The 25,834-nt window shown below is 37.0% G+C and overlaps 1 protein-coding gene across 3 annotated transcripts in view; it reads left to right on the plus strand.

The window, feature by feature from the left end:
- NUDT14 (nudix hydrolase 14) overlaps positions 1-25,834 on the plus strand; it is a 61,296-nt gene that overhangs the window by 19,385 nt on the left and 16,077 nt on the right. For 2 of the 3 annotated variants that reach the window (XM_075150922.1, XM_075150924.1), the window contains exons 2-3: positions 8,516-8,559; positions 23,211-23,275. In XM_075150922.1, the coding sequence (XP_075007023.1) occupies positions 8,516-8,559; positions 23,211-23,275 (109 nt within the window). Of the gene's footprint in view, positions 1-2,566; positions 2,658-8,515; positions 8,560-23,210; positions 23,276-25,834 lie in introns of those variants that run through there. The other variant, XM_075150923.1, reaches the window with a different exon arrangement.

The raw sequence follows: 25,834 nt of genomic DNA on the forward strand, positions 1-25,834 counted from the left end.
GAACCCTCTTGCCGCGTCGTTACACAAATGCCAATAATGGGGTAGGGGTAGAGCAGAGATGTGCAGCTGGGGTAGAAAAAGGGGCAGCCTGGGTTTTGATTGACTTACACTGTTACAGGACTGCACCCTAGGACTGAGTGAGTTTAATAGCAATGCTTTGCATTTAAATTAGTAGTTGTGTAATATGATAGCCAAGCGTAAGACAGTTCCCTAATACTGATGTATACATTCAAAAGGAAAAAAAGAGGGCCAGGCACTCAACTAATGCAGATTAGAGTTATTTTATTGATTTTTTTTTTTTTAATTGAGTTGCATGGTTTTATGCCAGCTGAAAATGCTTCCTTTCATTTTGAAAGATATGTAATACTTTCTATGAAATCTGCAATTATATGAAAAGAAGACATCTTTCTCCCTACTTACCACAAATCAAACCTTTAAAGTAGACAAAAAAACTGTGATAAGTCATTATTTCAAACATTTCATATGCAAAATAGTCTGTTCAGGGCAGGATTTTTCTTTTAGATGAAAAAGTTGAATATTAATTATCCTTGAATTTTTGACTGTTCCTTTGCACTGTTTTTTTGTGGATGAAGAAGATTTTTAGGTACAGCATGGCAGCTCTCTAGCTTCTATAAACAAAAAAACACCCCACTAACCTATTAATCCAAGAAAAATATTCAACAGGAAGCAATGAAACTGTTAAAGCATGTAGAATAGGTATTTTATTTTATTCTTATTTGGAAAACTTCACAAGGCCAAACTTGCTTTAGCTGTGTTTCTCTGATTTCTGATCTTCATACAGGTTTCACAGTACCATGATGACTACTAATGCTTTATTTCTTTAAAAAAATCCCAAACTATGGATTTTTGGGGGTCAAAGCTGGTGGTTTACTTATTTATTTATTTACACAATTTTTGTATGTGGCATAGTGTTGAAAATACTATGACAAATATTCAGACAGTGCAAGGTAATTTGATCACTAATCGTATGATAGGAAAGTGAAAAGCCAGTCTTGAGTTTGGCCTGGAAGCTTCTGTGGGCACATTATTGTGGACACTGGAAAGATTATGTTATTGATTATATATAACGAAGAGTTATAGCATTAATAATTCAGCTGGCAAGAAATGGTTTATATTAGATTATAAATCCTCATATTTTTCCACTGCTACAGATGTGACATCAGATTCCATTAAGCTGAAAAAAAGAAATATAACAAGGAAATGTCAACTGATAGGAGAACTACTTCTGTAGCAGCTGGAGAAAGGAAGGGAAAGGTTCATTTACAGAGGGATGAGGGCTTAACTTTTAGCATCCAGGATCTCCTATCTTGCTGGGTTTACCATAGGGGAAGTCCACTCTGTTTAGCCCAAGAACTGTGACTGAAGGAGAAGCAGCAGCTAATGCACATCTTCAGGGCATATTTTCCCATTGTAGGAGCATATATTTTATAAACCAAAAAGTCATGAATTACTGAGTTGCTTTTATTGGTCATAAAAAGGTGAATATGACTGAAAAGCATTAAGCTAACACCACTTAAGGAAATAAAGGTGGCAAGAGGCTGCAGGAGCTGGCTGCGTTAGTGCAGATTTTTGTGTGTCTTCATGAGTCAGTTACTTGATTCCCCAGGCGTGCTGCTCATCTGCATTAACCTGATGAAAACTCATCTAATAAAGTGACAAGTTTGGTGTTCTCTTGCCATGCGGTTCTGGGCAACAAGTGGACACCTCAAAAAGAGAATGCATAGTGAATTTCCAGATAGAGGCATTGCTGTGTAGATAAATTTATAGAAGATTGGTTGAATGTGAAAATGAGTGCAATAGAAAAACAAGTTTTATGCATGTTTTTAAAGAAAAAAATAACCTCATACCTTAAAAAAATTTTTGAGAACAGAAAAAAGCAAAATCTGATTATTCCTCTAGGGAGTTTTACTGCTTTGTTACATGTAAATCATTAAACAGGGACCGCACACTTGCTTGGCTTTGCTGACTCTGGTTTAAGACCGTTACATGCCAATTAATTCTCTTATCTGTTTTTCTTTACCTATAGTGTTATTATTTTATTGGATAAAGAATGGTCATAATCTCTTTGCATTAAGGACTTTAACTGCTTTTGTGTCTTAGGAGCATGGAAACAGAGTAAATGGAGCAGTGAGGACAGAGTTATTTTTATGTTATAATTGCTTCAACTTCTCGAGTTGGATTTTTTCACAAACATGGAACATTTACTTCTTGGATGACTGCTTTAAACTCAGACTAACTAGTAGAGGCTAGGGGATCATGACTGTTGTTGTCATTTTAACCCTCATAACTTGTGCATGTAGCTTATCTATACCATAGCGTATTTGTCGTTTTTCCTTAACTGCCTCTGTTTGTTTACACCAACTTTTGTCTGGGCTCTAACTGAATTGTAAGATCATTGAACAGGAACTGTTCCCACTACGTATGCTTAGTGCCTATGACAATGGGTCGCCAAACGTTGTGTTGTCTCTCCTGTAATGTAAACAGTAAGAAGTTAATCATTGTCACGGACAGATTTTTTTTCTCTTTTAGTGGCATATGTGAAGTTAGTTTGCTTATTTTGGACATAGGTCTCCAACATTTTAAGTGATCTGCCTGCATGGCCTGTTACCAGTCTCCTCAAAAATCTGTAATACAAGGTATGAACCTTTTTTACTGAGGTGGTTTTGGTGTGATTTTACAGTTCTTGGCAACTTTGGCTTTGTCTGTCCAAGGAGAAGTTTTGTGTGGATAAACATGGGAGATGACATAGGGCAGTGCCTTTAATTCAGTTGCTTTTTAAATTATTAAGTACTTAAATAAGGCAAATAAGATAGGAGAAGCTTTAAGTAGATTTTGGGTAAAGATTGTTCCTGCTTCAGGCCCGTGTTGTCTGTCCAGAGCTCGTTACAAAAAGTCATTTAAATCAGTGCAAATCCAACATAGATTTTGACTTGTTGAATGGTCCGAACTCCCAACAGATAACTACAGGAAATCTGTTACTGTAAACCTGCGTATTGAGGATGTATTTAGACACCCTTGTGTAATATCGTGAAGAGGTTTTGTGTGTGTTCCTGCTCCTGTTACACTAACATGTTTTCAGTTTACTCTTCAGAATAAAACTTTTAATAAAATCTAAGTAGTATAAACCTTTAATTACACGTGTTTAAAACATATATGTAATACAGTAGGTGTTTCAGAAGCTATCAGTTAATTGTTTTATACATAAAACAAGCAAGGCAAACTGCTCTGTGCAGCTGCTGGACTTTAGCACTGGTTCCTTGGAAGGAAACAGTTCAGTGCCCAGGTAAGCCTTAGCCTTTCTCCTCAGGTAACCAGCTATGACATAGTTCTTCTATATTATGAGAAATAGTGAATAATTGTTTCACATTCACCATCTCGATGTCATTCATGATTTTACAGACCTCTGCCATGTCAGCCCTTAGTGTGGCACTGTGCCTACGTTACCTTTAGCTGCATGGCATGGCCTGCTGCACCACTATCCCTTTCTCTTCCTCATCTCAAACCTCAGTAGCATTGGAAAGGTGCAGGTCGTCTTATTTATATCTGGGGCACCACAGCTCTAATTCACTTCCATTATTTATAAACAGATCCCATTCTTTGGGAGGGTCCTTGGAGATGGTCCTTGAGGAAAGGCCTACATCTGTCTCTCTAAAAGTGTGTTTAAGTACTTATTCCCTCCATTTGAAAAAGCTGCATCTAAAGAGAAATTGTTGTGAGTCCCAGCAGGGCTGTATACAACAGCAGAGACCACAGCCAAACAGGGGGGTTTGGTTTGTTTGGGTTGGGGTTTTTTTGAAGGCTCAGGGTGGTATCAGTGTAACACTGAGCTGAGTATTGGTACGTGTGGAGACACATTTACCTGATGTATGAGCTGGTTCAAGAGCTTCTCAGGTGGCAGACCATGTATGGGTGCTGCCCTCACAGAAAAGAGGGAGGCAGGCATTCAAGCTGCCCCAAATGAAGAGTAGAGGGAAACTCCCAGGTGACTTGTTTCAGAGCATGTCCAGGTCTCTCACATGTGGAACACAGCCCGTATCACCATAAGATCAATTCTTATGAGTGAATGTTTCTTCCTACATCATTAGCATAGCATGTCCTTTTTATTTTCTTTATAGGCTAGCCTGGGTTAAGTCTTAGGCGAGTTTCTCTAGTAAGCAAAAGTTATCCTTTGTGTAGGTATCCTAACAGCAATTTGACCATGTTGTTCAAACATTATCTTGCCTAAGGTAGTGGAGGAAGGCAGAAGACAGAGATATCCCTGGTGCAGTGATTCTTAAGGCATTTTATCTAGAGACAGAGAGAGTGTAGGTGGGAAAAAGAATGGTATTTTGATTGTAGGCTGCAGACAAATCCAACTTATCCATAACAGACGGTGTGAACAGGCTCCTGCCTGTAATTATGGCAATGAGCAGGTGCAGGAAGAGTCTTAAGAGAATGATTTCAAGGATGGAAGGAGAACAGAAAATGCAGAGATCAAGTATGAGTGGCATCATAAACAGCTCTCCACTGGTAGGAGTCACATCTGCTGAACTTGCATCCACTGTCAGCACTTATCTAGCAAAGAGCTCTTTGCATGGTTGTCCTGGAATCACTTGAACCAACAGGGATCGAGTTCTCCTTGTGCAGACTGTCAAGCTGGTAGCATACTGTTGTAATTCTGACTAAGCTGTCAATGCCGTTATCAAGTCAGTCTTATAGACAAGATGAGCAGGACTTGTGACATACTATTGCACATTCAGATAGTATAGAAATGGCTATTTGTGCTTGCTTTTCGGGGTGGGGAGAGGACTGTGTTTAATTTGGATGCCTTTTTGAGGGATTGTCTTTTGACACTCTTCAGCTGCCTTTTGTCAAAGGCTTGGAAGATTATTCTGGGGAAGCACTGCTGCATGCTTCCTCTGTTCTTAAATTTTCCTCTCACTGTTAGAGACAGGCAAGGTGGACATCTCGTCTGACCTGATACGGCTTTCTTATGCAGTTTGTGCTTATGTAAGTAATCTGTCTTCTGTGTAATATGAAACGAAGTTGTCTCACATGCTGCCTCTCCTGGAATACAGCTTTATTAATTTACACATACTACATGCACTAGTTCAGCATTGCAACATCACAGAACCTGATCACTGAGTACAGAACTACAGTGTGATTACTTTGTGATTTACCACATCAAATATGTGTTATACAAGGTTGTTGCAGTATCAGAACTGCTATTCCAAACAGATTAAAAACTAATATAAAATACTTTTTGACATATTTGTCTTTATAAAACATCACAGGACACATTTCCTATTTGAAGAATAATTTTTTAAATCTTTCTCAAACGTAGTAATATAATCCTTTCTCCTTACTGTCATCAGTGTTTAGATCTCCCAGCGATCAATTATACTTGCTTCTCTCACTTCATTGAGAGATACTTTGATTGTTCCTTATTAGACATTGGAGAATGGACTAATTTAAAGTAATGCAAATATATGTGTTTATTAAAATGAAGAGCATTAAGGGTTTGAGAGCACTTTTGTATTTCACAAAGATACTTATCTTTTTTGGGAGTGCTGTTGACCATTGATACCTTTAATTCTTTCCAACTATCTGTAACTGTGGTGACAGTGACTGGAACAGTTTAACAAGTAATCATGGCTATTTGGCTTTTAAAAGCATGAATTTTGATCAGTTTCAGCAATTAATATTTTTGTCTTAAAGATAAGATAGATATATTACATACAGCTTGATATACTTGGTCAGAAACTGGTTAGAATTAATGTTCTGTAAAGTATGTAAAGCAGCATAAGAACCATTGGTAACTGTTTACATGCTATTAATAATTAGCAACCTTCATACTAGTCTGTTAGGAAAGAACCATGCATTGGGTACAATAGAAACTCAACTCCATACGGTTGGGTTCAAATTACATTTGACTTGGACAATAGGGCATGAATGAGGCTCATTTAAGTTTCTGCCACTGTAAACAATGAGATGTTGGAATGTTTCATTTGTTTGTTGATTTATTTATTTGGACAGGTGCAGGTTGATCATATAAAATAATTTTTTATTCAAATATAGGCAGAAAATAGCTTAACAAACATTGTCCAGTCAGAGTGTATGATGATAACCAACATCTTGAATGGACAGACTCAAATTAATTTAGCCTGTGGCTGGTTTTGAATTTGGGTCTTAAACTAATCAAATTATGTTCTAGAGAAAGTGCTTTATGTGCTGTCCAGCCACTTAGAAAATAGAAAATATAGATTTTATTTTCTGATTAATTTCTTTTTAGGTACTGAGTTCCTTCTTTTACTTTCTGTTAAAAATTATGTGCACGTCTGTGAGGTAGATTTTGTTAATGCTAATGGGGCTCATCCTTGAGAAGAGGTCATTCAAATCTGATGGATCCCATCTGGATGAGGATCATTCTCTAGGGTGTAATTTTCCTCAGCTATTTGAAACCCTTTCCTAAGTGCTCCAAAGCAATCAGGTTCTATAATTTGCAAAATGATGGCAGGAGGAAAGATCCAGGAAGATTGTTGCTGGGATCATACGTTAGGAAGTGGTATCACAGAACTAATAGCCTAAATTAATGCAAGTAGAGCCTTGATTCAGGCTTTTTTGTCTTTTCCATCAGCTGGACAGCTGCATTTCTCCCAAGTGGACACTACAAAGGAAGAATGGATGATGGTAGCACATCTTACTATTTGGGGCAGGGGAAAGTTGAAACTGGAGTATCAGTATGAAGGTACATGCAGAAGACATTATCCTTGGTCCACAGTTTCCCAGCTCACTCATGTCAATTGCACAGCAATCTGCAAATGAGAAAATGCCACAAATACATAACTTGCAGGTAGAAATAAACCTACAAAAGGATTGAGCGGACTTTACACATTAATACCTTAAATTACCTTACCACACAACATAGCCTGTGCTATTAAGTTCAAGTGTTGCAACTATGTGTTGTGTCATAGTCCTTTCAAAGTTGTTCCTCTATGTCTCACCTGGTGGAACGGATTGGATATACATTCAGCTTGATAAACAACGGCTTTAATATTTCAGTTCACACTGAGAATTTGCTGTCTTTATTTCTCTTTCAACATCATATTGCATTTAAACAATGACAGGGCTTCTCTTCTAATGAACGCGTTTGATTCCTGTCAATGCTAACAGAAGGTATGCGCAGACACCAATGGAAGAGTAGACTAGAGTTTCTCTTGAGGTGAACAACTGTTTATAATTAGAGTTGTGGGAATGAAGGAAAACCTAGCTAGCAAGCAAGCAGTCACTCTTCCAAAAAGCTTGGTAAACTCATAAAGCTCAGGAGCTTAATCTCTGAACCAGAGTGCTTGTTATCTAATCCCCACCAGCTGTTGTGTACTTGGTAGCCATGACATCTGTAACAGAGCTGAAGGGCCTGTCTATATTGGTTGGCACCTTTACCCACCAACTGAACTCGATTCTTCTTTCATTACTCACATTTACCTGCTTTAAATCATTAACCAGTTGCTCAGGGTTTGATCATCCATTTAACCATACTTTATAATAGAGAGCTTGTGCTGCTTTTCACATCAAGCATATTTTAGGTATGTAAGTTTTCAACAGGTCTGGTTTTTGCCTTGCTAATAAGAGAAAGGTATTAACCAAAAAGAATTTCCTCTGGTTGCATAGGAGTGAAATCTCTTGAGTTGTATTTCAGCTCAAAAATACCGTTACACTTCTAATAAGCGGGGTAAAGAATTATATACGTGTCTCTGTTAACTGGTGTGTATGAATTGATATATGTGATTATAGAAGATAGAATATAAATGTAAGCAAGTGTGTACGCGTTCATTGTAACTGTGGAAGAATGCTTGTTTTCAGAGATTGGTTTCAGCTGTACTGTAGTGGGTGTCATTCTTTTAAGATAGCAGAGGACAGAAATTGGCCCAACTTGAGAGAAGACTCCATTTTAAGTCTCCTCGTTCTTGGGTGAGTGCTGTGACTGCAAGCCTACTGTGTGACAGTATCCTCACCACCACGAGCAGTGCAGATAACAGCTGTTGGCCCTTGTAAGGGGTTAGAGGGAAAGATGTCTTGGATCCCCAGTGAGTTCAGTTAGGAGGTAAGCGCTGAGCTGTCCTCCTAAGGTAAGACCATTTCTGGACATGGAAGAACTTAGATCTATGGGTTATTTTACTGGTTAAAACTTAGCTGCTTATAGCTTCCTAGCACCTGAATGATTAGATTGGGCATCTGAAGTTGATACTGTGGCCAAAATTGGGACCAAAGACTACCACAGTCTTAAATTAGCTGTCAGCATAATATTGTGGATTTAAGATTTTGAACTGTCCTAAGACAATTCTCAGCATCTATAATACTTACTGTCAAAATCCAGAATAATGGTCTCATAAATAAAATCAGCTATACCAAGTTTTCAAAGAAACGCCTGTTAAAATTTTGTTAAATTTCATTATAGCCAGTTTTCACTTGGAATTAATTTTATTGATTGATTTTTTTTTTTTCCCTCCGCCAGAACGGCACTGGGAAGTTCTGGGATTTTATGAGGACACATGACAGGTAACAGATGGAATCATGTTATTTCCTTTTGTCTTTCCTTTGTCTTCTTTCTCCTCTTTTCTCCAACTTCCTCTTCAGTTCTCACTTGTGTAATACCTGCAGATAGTTCTGTAGTATTTTAGACAGAATTAGCAGAAATTTTAAAATGTCCTCGTTGTTTATTATGTTTTCATTTAAGTTTGGTCTGTGCTTGACTCTTCAAGTTTGGCACATGATGTATTGTACATTTTAATGATTTAATGATAGAAGATGGAACTGAAAGTTTGGATTGTATAAAATTTTCTTTTTTGAGTGTGAATATATCACCTGAAGGAAGGAGTCTGCCCCCACATGCTTAACCCTGTTGTTATTTGTGTTGTTAAATGGTCTATTCCCAAGTATGTGACCATACTCTCTCATCTGTGAATTTACAATCCCAGGAATCGTCCTAAAATAAAGACTGTTAAAAAGCAATCTAAAGTTCTGGTCATACTGTTTCATTTTTTTTTCACTGGCAATTCCTTGGAATAAGGTAGAGATTCTGTTTTATGTTTGAGTAAATGCTAGTATTATGTTACCTTCTTTATTTTAATCCTCTCCATCACTGCTATATAAGGATGTTTTAGGCAAAGCCTAATTCAGGTAAATTTATAAATGCCTGAAACCTTTCAGGCCCTCCATTCTGTACACCAAAACCATCTCCTAAGCACACAGGAAGAAAAGGATGGCCAACAACTTAGTTCTGTCTTTCCAATTGTATTTGTCCTAACAGGGAAGAAAAGCAGTTAATTCATGACTTCAAAGATCAGTTCACGCAAAATTATAACAAATAGGGTATATATGAAACAGACCCAGTCTCAGAGTTATTAAATACTAAAATATTCATATGTCTTTTTTTAAAGTATAAATATTTAATCTAGTCACTGAAAATTCAGGAACTAGAAGATAAAAATAAAAAGCAAAGGTAACAATGTTTCCCTAGAAGAAGCTTTTCTGGATCTCTTAAATGCAAAAAATGTAGCAAAAAACACTGATGGCAAAAGAAATTGTGACTTATGACCAGAACCATGTTGAGAAATGTATTCTTCTTGTGTGTGAAATAAGTAGGTAAAATCGATTGCATTTTTGGAAGTTCTTCTCGTTGGAACTCTCTAAATCCTTACAGTGAGTCTTTTTGTGTGTAGGTACCTGGGATGGACATAAAGTGGTAGCAACACTTTTTATCAATATAAAGATTATGAAGGTAAAAGTTCCAGAAAGACTGGGAAAATATTAAATAGATTAAAAATGCCTGTACTGCTTGAGAATGAGGACAAAAAAGGGAGTGATATTTTGATACTGAACTTCACACTTGCTTTTGGAATTTGCCTGGAAGACAGTTCTGTCTTTGCACTTTGTCTATCCATATGGGCATGTGCCTGGATTTACGATCGCAATACAAAGGCTGAAATGATAATTGATTGCTGGAAATTTAATATATGCCCTGTACTTTCAAGCAAGTGAATCCAGCCTCAAGTTGCAGTGCTGAGAACATGACTTCCAGATGAATAATTTGTATTGTTATTTTTCTTTAAACTTTAGATTATCGCTCTGTGATAATGTGTGAATATATGCAACTAACTGAGTGGGGTAGATATTAAAGGATCAGTTTTCCATGAACTTCTTGAGAACAGTATTTCTGAAGGACTTTTGTGGACATTTTTAAAATAGTTGAGAACATAACTGTACAAAAAGGCTACGGCCACATGTCATGCCAGTCATCTCTGGTCACATAACATTTGTTAGCTTCAGATGTACAACAGCTGCCATCCTAACTTATTAGTGACTACTGTTGAACTGTAGAATGTCTAACGCTCTTTCACAAGTAAATTCAGTGCAACTTCTGACACCAAAGGCAATAATGTGAACTTTCTGTATAGGAAATCCGTGGTTTTACATAAATTCTATTTGTAAATATGATGCCAATTATTATCAGATAGATGAGTCAGGTTCAAAATTCCTTATAATGCATTAAGTCCTACATTTTACTGTTTTTAATAGGACAGCTGTGCTGCTAGTTGTATGGAAAAGTCATGTTGTCTAGTTGCTGAAGAATATAGAGGACTTCATAGTTAGAGGGCTCTTAGAGGTTCATTACTCTTAATCAAGGATTCATTACTCTTGAAGAAGAGGAGGAGTTTCCGAGACACATGTCCTGTTGGTCAGTATTTCCTAGTGTGTACATCTTCTTCAGGAAGATTGTAGGTGATTTCCATAATTAAGATCCCTTTTCTATAATTAAGACCCCTTTTTCGAAAGTACTCAAAACTTATTTTACTTCTGAAAATGCTGTAACAATGTTAAATGCTCCAATTTTTTTAAAAAAGGCTGTTTACCCAAACTGAACATACACATTGGAATGCCAGATCTGTAAAGTATACATATGTATATATTATATATTTACATATAGTTGGTATGTATAATGAATCTAATGATACTGAATACACAAAAAAATACTGTGCTAATCATATAAAACCAGACATTGAGCCTAACTCCTGTCTTTATCTGTCATCTTTCATCAGCATAAGTAAATGTTTGCTTAAGACTGACTTCCTTGCTGTATGACAGTGAACTGAGAGCTTGTGTGCTGGGTTCCTTTGGGGCCCCAGTGTTCTTTCTCGTTTCAGATGAGGTCAACGTAAGCAAATATTCAACAGATACTCAGAATATAGACTTAATACAGGAAAATATTTAGCAAGAGACATGCAGTTATTTTTGTATAAATTTATCCTTTCCAACTGTTCAGATGAACAGCTGATTAAATTATACAAAGACAAAAACATGAGGACTGCAGTAGTCATTTCATTTGCCTTAAATGTGAGTCACCTCCTTTTAAAATCTCACAATATATTGCAGCAGGACAAGGTCATGTAACCATATACAAGCTGTGGTGACACTAGCACAAGCTGAAATAGCAGATTTTTGGTTAGATATTCCTTTTTTTTCCCCCTCTTTTTTTTTTTCTTAGTTATTGCAGATCTGGGCTTGAGTTTACAGTGTGTGGCTCCTGAGCTTTCTTAAGATCAAGACTGTTCACAACTAGGGTATCAGTCCTCGAGCCACCTCTGCTTTACTCAGTTTTTAATTTCTGTTGAACATATAATTGCTTGCTCTCAATCCCTCTATGCCAGTTAAAGAAAAAAAAATCCTTTTTGCAAAATTATTACTGGCCACACAATAACCTGTTACCAAGGCAAATCTTCAAAACCTGTGTTGTCAAAAGTCAATTGAGTGTCAATATAGACAAAAGCAGCAGCAGCATTTCCTACCATATTTAGGTTTAAATTGTAACAGAAGGAAGACCCAGGACACAAAGACATACCCACGGAGAGTAGTTAAGTCCTGGAACACTTTGCTCAGACAGGTTGAGGAACATCCATCCTTGGAGAAATTCAAACCTTGGCTGGACAAGAAATTGGACCTAATTTAGAAGTTAGTCCTATTTTGAGCAGGAGGTTGAATCAGATGATCTCCAAAAGTTTCTTACAACCTGAAGGTTTCTATGATTTTATAACTGGATTAAATACTTAATGAATGTTACAGTTCCCATCTGACAACTGTCAAAAATTTGTAAACTTGTCAATAAATCTGTCAACTTATGAGCCATTTTTCTATTGGAAAATAATGCGTTTACTATCATTCTTGTCCTGTGGAGTTACATTGAAGTTAATCTGTCTTTGAAACATGCAGATGAACATTATTAGAGGTCATTGCAAGGTTTTATTATGTTGTTAGAAACAACAGTGAAGATTACTAAAAATGAATGTAGAAAAATATAAATCCTTGATTATCTCTTTTCAACTATAATTACTTAACAAGGTTATTGAGGTGGTGCTCATAAGTGTTACATAGTTCTGGCCTGTTGTATTAGGCAGTGACACACAGCAAAAGATGCTTTCTGCAGTTATTTTATGCACTGTTTGCTTTTCTAATTTAGTTTACTTTTCCTCTGAATACTGAGCTGTTGTGTTTGCTCATTATTAAATGTATCCTTACGAAAATCAAGAGGAGTGCAAGAGGTGAAAATTTAAACGCAAGGTGTATTTCAAGATGCTTCTTAGACTTGGGTCTATCAGAACCAGTTAGCAATTTGTGGTGGTGTGATTTGCGGGGGGAGGAGTTGTTAATTTTTTTTTAAGGTCACTGCTTTTAAAAATAAAAAACCTGATCAAGAGAATATTTTCCTTCTGCAAATTTATGGTGATTTTCTGTCATAAATAGAAACGTACCAAATATTACAAAGTAATCATCAATGCCTGTAACAGAAAATTGTTCTCTAAAACCAGACTCACGTTCCAGTTACATTCTCCCTTATCCTAATTTTGCTATAATTAGTACAGTAAGAGCCTGAAATGTAATACTTAAGTTTTAAATTCATCTACTTTATAAAGCAATGGACCAAGTTCGTTTCAGGTTTCAGCAACTCCCCTTAAACAGATTCAAGGCTTTTAAAAGACATAATTTGGGAACAGATGAAGGTCACTGTACAGTCATGTGCTTGCTTTTGTGCTTTGAGTAGTAACGTTCGAGAACAGGAATATAACCGTACCTTTTGCTAGCTGACAAATAGAAGGACAGCTTTCAAGTTGCATTGTGAATGTGTATAAAGCAAAATTATGGCTGCTTCTCTATTTAAAAGTGTGAAAAATTCACTGTAAAGTACACTACATTTGAAAGAAAAAAAAATTGAATTGCATGCAAGATTGTTATGTGAGTTCCTCCTAACCCTGAAAATGTCATGTGACAAGGAAAAGGCATTAGGACCAAAAACCTTACAACTCTGCATGTGCATTGTACCCTTGTTATGCTTGTTTTTAACTACAAAAACGTGTCACAGTGGCTCAGTAATAGTTCCTGACTTAAAAATTCTTAATGGAAAAAACTTTAAATCTTTTCTTATCTCTCTAAAAAGGAGGAGGAAATAATATTCCTGCCTTATAAGACTGGCTTCTTTTAAGTAAAGTGATTAGTTTATTTCACGTTTAAAACAAATTAATTCCTAATTTAATTTAACTGCTTGCTCAGAAAAGAGGCTTTATGCTTTATCTATTATAGTTTTCCATCAGGAGGGATTTTGCAGGGTGAAGGAAACCAAGGCAATCTGCACCTCGGCGTGTTGTCTCCTGCAGGTACCAGCGGTGGAGGTAAACAGAAAGAGGTTCTCGAGGCAAGTTAAAAGTGAACATAACTCAGAATGGGAAGATGAATATACTCAACCGGTCACTCTGTGCTCTGAAGTTACCTGGCCGAGTGCTGGCATCTGCACGCCGCTGAAGTTGGGGAGCGCGGCTTCGCAGCGGGGAGCAAGGAATGCTGCGGCCGAACAGCTGCGCCGGGAGCCTGCCGCATCCCCGGCCCTGGCCACGAGAGCCGGCCAGGTGATGGGTCGCTAGAGCCACACGAGTGGCCTGGAGGAGCCGGGGTTGCTATTCTGGCTCCGTGGCTGTAGCAGGCAGCTATGGAGACAGGGTGGAAGTCATGTGCCCTGACCACATTATAGGAGTGGATTAAATTCCTTCTCCTATTTCATATGCCAGATCATTTGGGCTTTATGGAAACTTAATCCTGTATGTATTTTTCTGGTTTATGTCCTAGTGTACTATAAGACACCATGAAATTTAACTCAGATGCTTCCTTTGTGTAAGAATTATCACAGTAGCTTTAAAATGGGTAAAATACAGCTTTTTAACATCTTTATAGGTAAAAATAAATAAAATCTTTCTTGGGTGGCATGTCCCTTTTATGTGCAATGATGTGCTGTTGTGCTGTAAACCTTGTCTGTCTTTGTAATGTCTCCTCCAGGGTGTCAATAGTGTGGAATTTTCATGATTATCTTCAAAGATAGTGCAGAAGATAATTTACTGTTTAAAATAAACTGGATGTAGTTCAGCAAACAATAAAAATGATGAAAAGTTTAGGGAAATAATAGCTAAGAGAAGGTAATGATGGCTGGGCATGTTCATGCAAAGGATAGCACAACTAAAGAGAAAAATTACTACTTATCACAAAAAAGTAAAGGAATGTTATAAAGCAGGCCGGAATCATTTTAATTTCATCAGTAATCAATGACAGAACAAGAAACAGTGTCTCATGTGGAAAGTATTTTTTAAATTAAACACTAAGAAACCGTTTTTATCAATAGGCAATAAGACAATCTAAGAAGGCATGTTTTGTAATCACTGTCATTGAAAACACTCAGGTCTAGACTTGATATCTGTCTATCAAGGATGCTATCAGGATAATGATATTTTTCCTGCTATTAGAAGGAAAAAAACGTAGTAACCTATTAGTTTCCTTCAACCCAAGTAATTACACGATCTGTTTGCATATGATATTTGCAAATAAAATGCACATAATGCTTGTGCTTTTTTGTTTTTCGTTTTTGGGATTTTTTTAAGTGAAGACTTGACAGATCCTCTGCATATGTGCCAGGAATTCTACAGGCATATTTCCTGTCTTTTAAGATGTCTTATTATGTTGTTACCTTAGGATCTGAGCTAAATCAAATCATATCAACGAGGCAAAAATAAATGCATTTGATGCTCTGAAGTTATCAGAGAAAAACACAAAATCAAAAGCCAAAGTTTCAGATTCTCATTTCATCTTTTTAAATATGTGATATGAAAGCACTATATAGCATATAAACTCTTCTCTGCTGTATCACTGAAATAGGGTAAAATGGCAATAAAATCTTTATTGAGGGCATTGTTTCATTGGGAAGTGAAATGTTTGCCTAATTTTAAGAACAGAATCCATAAAAATTCTTAAAACTAAGCAGGTACACAGGAGTTTTGGCTGATCAGTCATACATTTCTAAATACAGGTTTCTGGTAGCCAGATTAGAGGCATCTTGTTTTCACAAATTTAGGAATTTCATTTTTTAGTATTTACAATAATATGCAAAACAACTGGGTATTTTTATTCTTTTATAGTCACTGAAATCAAGAAGAGTCTTCCCTCTGCTCCCAGGTGGTTTTGAATTAAATCTGTTCTGTCTGAAGAGTGCCAAAGTTTTACATGATTTAGAGACAGTAGCACGGTCGTGGCCTGCATTTGGGTAAAAATAATCTTATGAAAGCTAGGAAATGTTCTATAATCTGAGTGCCTGTATTTTTAGAATTTTATCTTGGAAAAGAGGAAACTATTGAAACCATTATTCTCAAAATGGGGAAATTAGGTAAATTGTGAACAACTGACTTTCTTAGTCTATGTTTCTCACTAATGGTGGTGAGACTATACATTTATTCCTGGCAAAAGATTGTGTTCCTCACTTCATATTTAGGTTTTGGTAGGTAAGAAACAAAGTTGCTGGTTTGTCCTTTACTTTAGCTACGGAGAAACACTCGAGCTTTTTATTTTGTGAACTGTTCTTGAAACTTGATACTGTTTTAAAACTTTGATTTTTGCCATTTCAGAATGGAGTCATGCTTATGCCTTTTAGATGGATTATTTATTGGTCTTATTATGTGATAGCATTCATAAATGGTGGTTTCACAAATGATTAGGAATTGGAACAAAAGCCCATCAGGCTCTGACATCTGTTGCACATAATGCCCACAGAGCTTTATTTAATCAAATAAGTTAGAATAAAACCTGAATTTATTTATTAAAATATTTTGTTGAAAGAATCCCGTTGAGATGCAATGTGTCATTTCCAAGGGTATCCTGGGATACAGGCCAAGATATGACACTTAAAGAATGTTATTGAGAGCAACGTGCTTTGATGTCTCATTTATTTTGCAGTTGAAGTTACTTGCTATTTTTTCTTTGTTAAATGAAAACAGGGTGCTGGGAGGATTGTTTATTCCAAATGAGTTGTCCTGCATCATATTCTCTGGTTGGGTACAAATTACTACTTTACAAGTAGATAGAGATTATGTTTTAAAAGTGCATGTATATGCATTTGTTAGCACTTCTTAATTCATTCTTCTACCAGTTTGATCATTAACCAAACATACGCTTCCTGCTTTATGGTGTCATGAACAACTTCCTACTGCAGTTCAGTTTACTGAAACCAATCTACCTTTTGATTTTTTCCAAAGTAATATTTATTTTCTTAAGCGTACATGTCTCACCACTTTATTCTGGTTTTACTTAGTATTAAATATTTAAATTGTATTGGAGAAAGCATTCAAATTTCATCAGAATACAGAAGTCTTCTAGATGTCTCTAATTATCTTTTGCCAAATCCACTTTATCTGTGATTAGTATGAAAGGCTGAATGTTTTTGTCAGGAGCTTATAGCTTTGCTTTTGTAATAGGCTGCATTTTAAGCAGCCAATTGGATTGGTGTTGGCCTTTGAAAAATGTAAAATGCTTTGAAGGAAGACTTAAATGAACCAGTAAAGATTGTGCAAGCACACACATTTAATCTCAAGACTACCTGCATTATAGTTAAAGCTCTGGGAAACTAAAGGAATTGCACTGGAGAATAATCAAAGGGTACAGCTTTATTACATGTCTGTTCTGCACACGAGAGACTGTTTTCTCTGGCTTAAAATACTAGGTGCTGCTCTGATAAAAAGAAGACGACAGCACTTTAGATACCACATTAGAAGTTTTCAGGGACGTGTCCAGCTGTGAAATTGATGGTTAATTTGAATACAGATGTAACACAGGGGCTACATGCAATTCTTTCTCATGGTGACCAAAAGTAATTTTGAAATAACTTGAGGTGAAGTAGGCCCTCTTGAAGGATGTATCCTCCCAAAGAATTACTTTTGACTGTTAGCTCTTAAATGAGTTTGGGTTTTTTTTGATTATCACTTTAAAATTGAAAGCACAGTCATTTCTCATTTGAACAAGAAAAGGACACTTGTTCACTAACATGCTTTAATCCTGATCTGGGGTGTTTCTCAAACATAGTATTTTAAAAAGACTAGATGGAATTATAATCTTGACATGGAAAACAATATGAAAGATCAATTTGTCAACACTGTATGAACAAAGAAAGCCAAATTCATGTAACTTCAAGAAGAAAAACAAATTTATACTTTAAAGCTAAAATAATTATAGGACTTCTAAATTATTTATTTGTTTTCTTATTAACTTTGCTTCTAGTATGATTCATAAGTCTTGACATTTTCTCCCTTATGAGCCATATAGGCAAAAATATTACATGTATGTTTTATATTCACATGCTCTCCAGCTGAGATGAATACATCTCTAAATACTTCTGTGGTTGCACACTACATTTGATTATTTTCTTCTGATTGTATCAAAGGGATTTTTAATACCAAATATCTGTTGGGAGTCAAGGGGACTGATTAAATCAATTGCTTTTATTCCTGCATGCCATTTTTATGTTTCTTTTTTGGAATCTGCCATTCTTTTTTCATTGTCTTCTTCGAGAATGGTAACTGAATTACCACAGGCTCTAATAGTGTTGTGGGGGTTTTGGTGGTTTGGTTTGGTTTGGTTTGTTTGTTGCATTTTTTTAAAATCAAATAACATTAATTTCTAAAGTCTCCACTGTGGAGCTGAGATTATTGTTTGTAAGTAGCACAAACAATATTACAGACTTTCAACTAATTTTGAGATAATTTTTAGCCTTTAAAAGTAGGTGGAAGTGGCTGAGGTTAATAGCTGGGAAGCCCTGGCTTGCAATGTTAATGTCAGTCTTTTTTTGGGTTCTTTATCTTCCATTATTCAATTTTGATCACAATATGTGTGTGACATGCACATACCCATGCTAGACATAAGGAGATCCTCAATTGCTCTTACAATGATTAAAGAAAGGTCAGCTTCTTTGCCCGTATTGCCTCATCAATTACTTAACATACTATAGTATTAGTACAAGATTATCTTTAAAAATCCTCATCTCCAGCCTTGAGAGTCTTCTCTTGTGTTTCTGTGAATGAAAGAATCTTGTCGTTTTCTTTGCTATTACTATACTGTGATTTTTGTTAAATTATTTTTTAGTTTTGCAAATTCACATTTGTAAAGTATGCATTAAGGTCACCTCTAAGAATATTGAAAGGCTGAATCAATCTTTATTTATTAAAGGATTTTAAAAGTTTGTCTCATGAAAAGCAATTAGTAAGTGTTAGCAGTTGCTTGTGGATTAACTGTAGCTCAGGTCAACAACTGACAAATCATCAAGACAGAAGATTATCAAACCAATGACTACAAGGTGAAATTACATTTCTACCTAAAAAAACCCAACAACAAAAAGAAAAAAAACCCTCAGACAAAAAAAAAAACCACCAAACACAAAAAAACCCTAACCCCCACCCCCACAACCTTCCTTCAAATATTGGACCTCTAGAAGTACATGTTCTTGTAGCTTTGGCAAAGCTCATTTGCTGATCTTAATTGCTAGGATGTATTTCAAAAGAATTAACTTTCCGTCCGTCCATATGTGTGTGCACATTTTAACAGGATGTCAGTTTTCATCTGTCCCCTACCTTGTAACTGTTGTGGTCAAATACTGCGCTTTTTACATTGCTCCTAGAAACACCACCTTCCTTTCTCAGGTTTGAGTGTGTGAAGTTGCAGTAGTATTTCTATATAAATGTCTACTCTGCTGGAATGTCATAAACCATCAGTTACCGTGAGCTCAATACATACAGAGCTGTATATGTTGGGGGAAGGAAAAAATTTGGAAGTAGTTTTCTAGGTCAATGGCACACAACGGAGTCATTTTCTAAACTCTCCTAAGAGGTGATTTCAGCAGTAAAGGTTGTATTCAGGTGGATATCTCTCTTTCAATGAGAGTCTTGCAGGTGGAGGAGGAATTAAGATTCTGGACTCCTGTGTTGCAGATGTCCATGGGTCAGTTGTATGTAATTTCTGCACATTGACTTAGACATTTTAGGGAAGCCAGATATCCATTAGAGAATCCTAATACTTACCTCTTCAGTCAGGGTTTTCTTTGAAGTTTAAATGGTTAAATGCTACGTGAGATCCTTGACTGAATAGTTGGAATCCCTTTAAGAAAACATTGTGTTAGATACTAAGACCAGGCACACTTTAATTGCAAACTTGAATACAATAAAAGCTCAAGTACAGGTTAGCTGGTCTGTGTAGATATGTCTTGCTGACATTTTAGGTACATCTTTCATAAAATATTTTAAGGCTACCCTAATTGTTCCTATATTTATAGAAAGAAGAGTATCATACGTTATTGCACAGTAACCTGTTTACATGCATGCTTTCTTTGGGAAAAAGTCCCCTGTAATTGGAGTAGTGATTCATTGTATGTCTAAAGTGAGCAGGAGCTGAGGGAGGGTTGGGCTGAAAGCTGAGCAGCCCTGTGGTCTTCACCAGCCCTGGAAGACGCTGTACAAACCTGTGTCATCTCTCACTATGTTGTCTTTCTGTTCGGTTGTAGTTCCTAAAGCAGCCACCGACAGATCCAGTGCGGAGGAGCCAAGTCTCCTTCATTGGCCCGAGGTGATCTGTCTTTCAGAAGCAAATTAGAGCTCCTGAATGACACACAGAGCACATTTTGAAGAGCTTTCTTCTCAGCCGCCTCTTGTCTACAGAGGTGTCATGCCCACTGGCAGTGGCAGGTCCTGAACGTGATACCTGCATGCAACAGTTGTGCTGTGTCCTCGTTGAGTCTCGGGCGCAGGTCTGTGGCTCAGTGGCATTGCGTTTGCATTCATGACCTCTCCTTTTACACCAGCAATTTCTCTGAGTGTCAGCTGCTGGAGGAAGAGCCAGCAAAGATGTACAACTGTGGAATATGGTAAAAAGTAATAATCTGCCACCCAAAATGAAAAGGTTGGCAGGTCTAAGCTGAGACAGTGTTTCATTTGTGCAGACGTGTTATAGCTTGTTTTTAAGGTATGGAGGCAAGTTTTGGATCCGTCATGATCCTTTTACATCTGAGTATTCTTTTCCTTCGTAAAAAATAACAAAAAAAGTGCTCCGCTTTGGGACATGGGCACATGAAGCCTGTTGCTAGGTTAGGACCTTTGATGTCCATTTCGGATTAAATTCTTTGCTAGGATTCCTGCCTTTTTTAGGAAATTTGGCTGGGCTTTTTTTTTCTCTTCTAGTGGTTCTGTGTGATTTTTCTCTGATAACATACAGCTTGGGCTTTGTTTATCTTCTGTATCTTTTATTTGTGGAGATGTTCCCAAAAGATATTGTGAATGTTTTAATTTTTTATTTTATATATTTACTCTTTATTGATCACTTTAAAGCTTATAGATGCATATATAATATTCTAAAATAGGATTGGTTGTAATATTTTAAAGGGAATTGCCTTGAAACATCAAATACCCTTTTAATATCCTGTGGTATGATACCACTGAAATATGTAACTGCAACTCTGCTTTTGTAGTAGTCCTTTTTGGTAGCCTATATCATCTGTAAAAATAGTAATCTTGAAATAATTTTGTAGTGAATTCTTTGTATCGTGATTTAAAACTCCAGAAGATAAATACTTTCCTTATCTTATAGGCCAGACCAAACAGCTGAACCCACATATTTGGATCGTTGCAGCAATAAGGAAACCCATTGAAAGCAGTGGCTCAGGGGATCTTCTACTTAGATCAATTGAACAGTCTTGCCCTAACTTTCTATAATACTCAAATAACTGTCCTGAATGCAGCTTCAAATGGGTTTTCAGAAGTTACAGACCTAGTGACCTGTGGAAATATTTCATGTTATATTGTTTCTTGTGGAATAAGAAGTACCAAATGGCATTCATAATGTCTCACTCCTCAAGAAGGTGTAATTCTGAACTTTCTCCTCCATGACTAACTCTGACAAGAAATATTAGAACTTGTGTGTTGCGGTTTGTTAAAAAATGTAAATTTATGTTCAAAATTGTTTGTCAGGCTCTTGGAAAATTAGAAGTAATTAAATAGAAAGTTCTACAGATTTGTGCCATTTCTGTACCCTCTCATCTCAAGATGGTGTGAGAAGCAGACAATTGTAATAACTTGATGCTACTCCTTTCCAGCTTAATTTGATCTTGTTCCTTAATTCTGACAGATTGTTTTTAATTTTCCCATCTGTTCCATAAAAATCTCAAGTGATTGACTCTTAGGAAAAAATAATGTCTAATAGCTGAGCCATTTTTAATGAGTTGGTATGAGTTATTTAATGAGACGTGCTGAAGAAGGCAAGCCAAGTGAAATATTGGGCCTGGGGTGGTGGATGTAAAGAAAGGTAAAGGGCAACCGTATGCTTCAGGAAATCTCTACTCTTCTCTTTAACCTCTGCTTTGGACTGCTGCTGTCTCCAATTTCAGGCAGTGCACATCCTTAGACCCATGGACAAAAAACAAAGGTTCAGTAGCCTTAATTCCTTTTCCCCTTTTATTTAGTGCAATGTCTACCCTCAGACAGTTCTGCTTTGGGGAGAGGAACAGTCATGCAAAGGAGAAAAAAAAAAAGAGTAATACTTAAGTAAACTTAAAAACATCGTAGGCTGTGGCTTAACTTCATCTTTTCTAGCAACCTACAACGTAACTCCCAGTTATTCTGGTGTTAGGTCAGAAAGAAACCCCGTGCCAGTAAACAGGGTGAATGTTCTCCTCCAGCCTCTCTAAGGCTAAAACCCTTTGCTTTAAAATTGCCTGCAAGTGACATCTCCTGGGGCAGGAAGCCATCAATATGCAGTACGGGTCTTTGAGAATAGCAATGATGAATATAAATGTTAACATCTGGACTTCTCCCTTCTGTTTTGGTTTTAATATATTATTATAATAAACATTAACATTATTTTTAATAATCATCAAATAGCAGTTTCTCTGGCAGCCTGAGACTTCATTATTAAATCAAATGGTGAAAATAAATATACAGCTCTTTTACAAGGAAAGTTGAAAGTTTGACTCAACTCTGCAAATATGCCATTGTTAATCTAATCTGTTGTAGAATTCATAGAATAATGAATTAACTTTCCAATTACATACAGTGAGGCGTAACAAATGAGAGAATACTACCATGGTAATGAGCAAAATATACACTTATTTTTGCATGTTTTAATGGGCTACCAACTAAGGAGAGAGACTTTTGTCTGCATTTTTTTTAACTAGTAAAATCTGGGAGTAATTTAAGTGAGAAATAGAGCAGGGAACATCAGTACTCCACACTTTTAGAGCATCTCCAAATGATCAACCTGTAACAGTTAAAACTGCGTCTGGTTTAAATTTGTACAAAATTGGGCTTGGATGGTGTCTGTTTTAAGGCCCAAGCTCAGCAAGTAGCCACAGATAGGAGATGCTCTGTGCTTATACAGAAGTCTCTGGCTCTGAATGAGACTAGACTGTGCCTAAGAGTTAGACTATCCTAATCTGGGACTGATATAAGGGAAGAAATTTTTTTTATTTTTAAGGATTTTTTTTCTTTTTATTACTATCTAGTAACAATGTTCCTAGAGTTGGACTTTTTTTTTTCTGTTGGGGAGAAGGAATTGATTGGTGGCTTACTTTGTCTGCATGGCAGGAGACAAAAGTGACTTAATTTTGGGTAAATTCTCATGGGCTTTGGGAACACGACCAATTATCTATCCCTCTTGATGGATTTTGGACAAGGATGTTGTTGCATTGTGGGCTTTAGTAATAAAACTTCTATGTATTTATGTAGTTAAAATTAAATTCACAAGATGTAAGTTTAATAGTTCTGCATTAATCCTTCATAAAGCATTGATCTTTTGTTTTTTATCTTCCTCCTCAGTGTGTCAATCCTGATCTTCAATACTTCTCGGCAGTGCTTTGTTGTGGTGAAGCAGTTCCGCCCAGGTAATCCTCTTTTTTTAGATTTACTTTTGCTCTCTAGTGAAGCAAGCTTTTAAGTGTTTAGCAGTTAAAAGTTGGTGCATCTGTGGTGATAAAATCTTTGTTCTATATTCTGTTTCTTTGTATGATAGCCCACCCTTTTCAGTTGGTCAGAATTTCTAACCAGGGAAATTTCCATTATAGATGAAACGAATGATCAGGGTAGCCTTACATTCTGCTTTTGGGCTAGTCATTGTCCTCTTTTGGATGGAATTACAAACAGCCCTGCAATGATCATGCAATAGATTGCTTTTATTTGAAGTCCTTTCTTGACCTATCTAGTATTTAGTAGGCAGCTTCTTTGCAGAAGCACAATATTCCTTTTTTTTTTTGTCTTAAATATGCTCTTTTTTTTTAATGTGTTATTGTTGTTATATACTTGGGAATTTAAAATGAGGGAAATTTAGGACTGTATGCTTTTTCATCAATACAGCTTCATTTTACCAGTTATTATTATGAGTTTAGGTTAATATACTTTTTTCTTTCTGAGTTTTTGTATCCATTATTTTAATTGAAAGCAGTATTTACTTTTTGGAAGTTAAAAATTAAATGCATATTCTCTGCATGTTAATTAAAAAAAAATCACAAGATATTTCACTGACTGTTGCTAAGAGACCATTTCAAGACAGTTCCTGATAGACTTTATAGGAAACTTTCAAGGGTGGTGTCATGCTGTCCTTTCTTACTGACAGTGATTGACAGGCTCTTCAGTGTTGTGCAGCACTGATACACTGACAGTGCATACTTCTCATGAAGCACTATATGACTATTATAAAGAGAAAGTGTTTGTTTATTTATCAATAATTCAATATCTTTTATTTGCCAGCCAAATAAAATGGCTTATAGAGCTATTGCTCTCTTTGAGGCAATCTTAGGCAGAAGCCTTCATATATACGCATATATATATGTACTGAACAGTGACATGTTCATTACATTGTCCCTGTGGAAGTGTCAAATCTGCCTCAAAAGACTGGACTGTTCTTGGAGTTAAACTGTTGCAGAGGCTGGAGCGGCTCAGAAACCCAGCCTTAGGGACAATGGTCAGTCAGACGCTCCAGAGCAGTTCAGTGCTTGCAGCCATGCCCTGACATTACTCACATCGCTATAATTATATTTCTATTCCGTGGTTATTGTCTGCCTTGGTGCCTGTTCCACAAACAAAAATTAAGGCCGAGACTTTTCTCATTGCTAGCTCCTCTCAGGGTCCCACCAGGAAAGCAATAGCTTGTTACTTGTGAGCAAACAGCTGCCGCTCACTCACCAGGCACGTCCCCTGCACGTGTGCTGGTTGAGGGGTGTGCTTGCCTTTCCTTAGGGCATGGTGTCATCATCAGGTTTTCCCACTGAAGTCTGTGCTGCTTATAAAGGCACTCATCCCTCCCTGTACGTACATTCCCACCCCATTTGCTCTGGCAGCACCAGCCCTCATGCAGCCGCAGCAGAGGTCTTACCTGGCTGTGAACAGATACTTTTGAGGATTAGACAGCTTATCTGACTGGCCTGGAAGAGTTCACGCTGGCTTGAGGGGTGGCAGGAGCACACAACCAGGGTGAGGCAGACAGGACCATATTTTTCAATGTACTGTGGACTTGTTACACATACATCTCAGTAGTTTCCATATTGTTTCCTCACCCTTGATTAGCCAAGGTCTTGGTAGTCAATTGACCACACGTTTTCAAATATAGTAAAATAATATATTCCTGGGAAAGGCTAGGATTAGTACCTATGAACATGTGCCCTGTGTTTTTCACTGTAAGTATAATGATCTTTCAATGGATTGTGGTGTTTATTTTTGCATTGACCTAAAAGAAACAGTATCAAAGATCTGAATCATAAGCCATGTTCTGTTTCAGGAGGTACAAAACACCAGTGCAATCAAAGAGAAATGAGAAGTTTAAAGAAAAGCTAGCACGTTCCCCAGTCAGCTAAGCCCCACTAACCCCTCAGTCCGTACTGTTGTCTTCTTCTCTTCAGGGATAGCAAACAAGTCCCTGTATATGAGTCATCTAACAAGGCTGCTTTGAATAACAGTTATGATCTTATTTGATGAGTTTGACTGAGCCATCTATCTTTTGTCCCAGCTTTGCAGAAAGGAAGGCAAGTACATCAATTCTACCGAAGTTTCCACTCCAAGGCTTCTTACAGCTGAGTGGCTCTAGGGTAATTGGTCAAGATGTTTAACGAGCACTAGATGGTTGTTTAAGTCCTCACTATGCTGCTGCTCATCACATGTGTCCATGAGGAGACTGGCTGGTGATGATGAAGTGGCAGTTTCTGACAAAAGTACCATAAGCCATTGGAAGACAAGAAAGCAACCAGACATGGGACTAGTGGGTGGGTGACTGTGCTGGGAGCTGAGTTCTTGCTTCTAGTTTCTGCTCTCTGAACTCTTTGTGCATTTGCAGTAAGCTGGCAACCTTATTGGGATGAGGAAGAGGAGAGTCACAGGTTTCCCTCCAAAGAGCGTGCCCTAGCAAATAGGCCACAGACTGCTTTTCCATCCAGTACTTTATCTCCCCTAGT

The sequence above is a fragment of the Calonectris borealis genome, chromosome 5 (genome assembly GCF_964195595.1).
Source record: "Calonectris borealis chromosome 5, bCalBor7.hap1.2, whole genome shotgun sequence".
Lineage (NCBI taxonomy): Eukaryota > Metazoa > Chordata > Aves > Procellariiformes > Procellariidae > Calonectris > Calonectris borealis.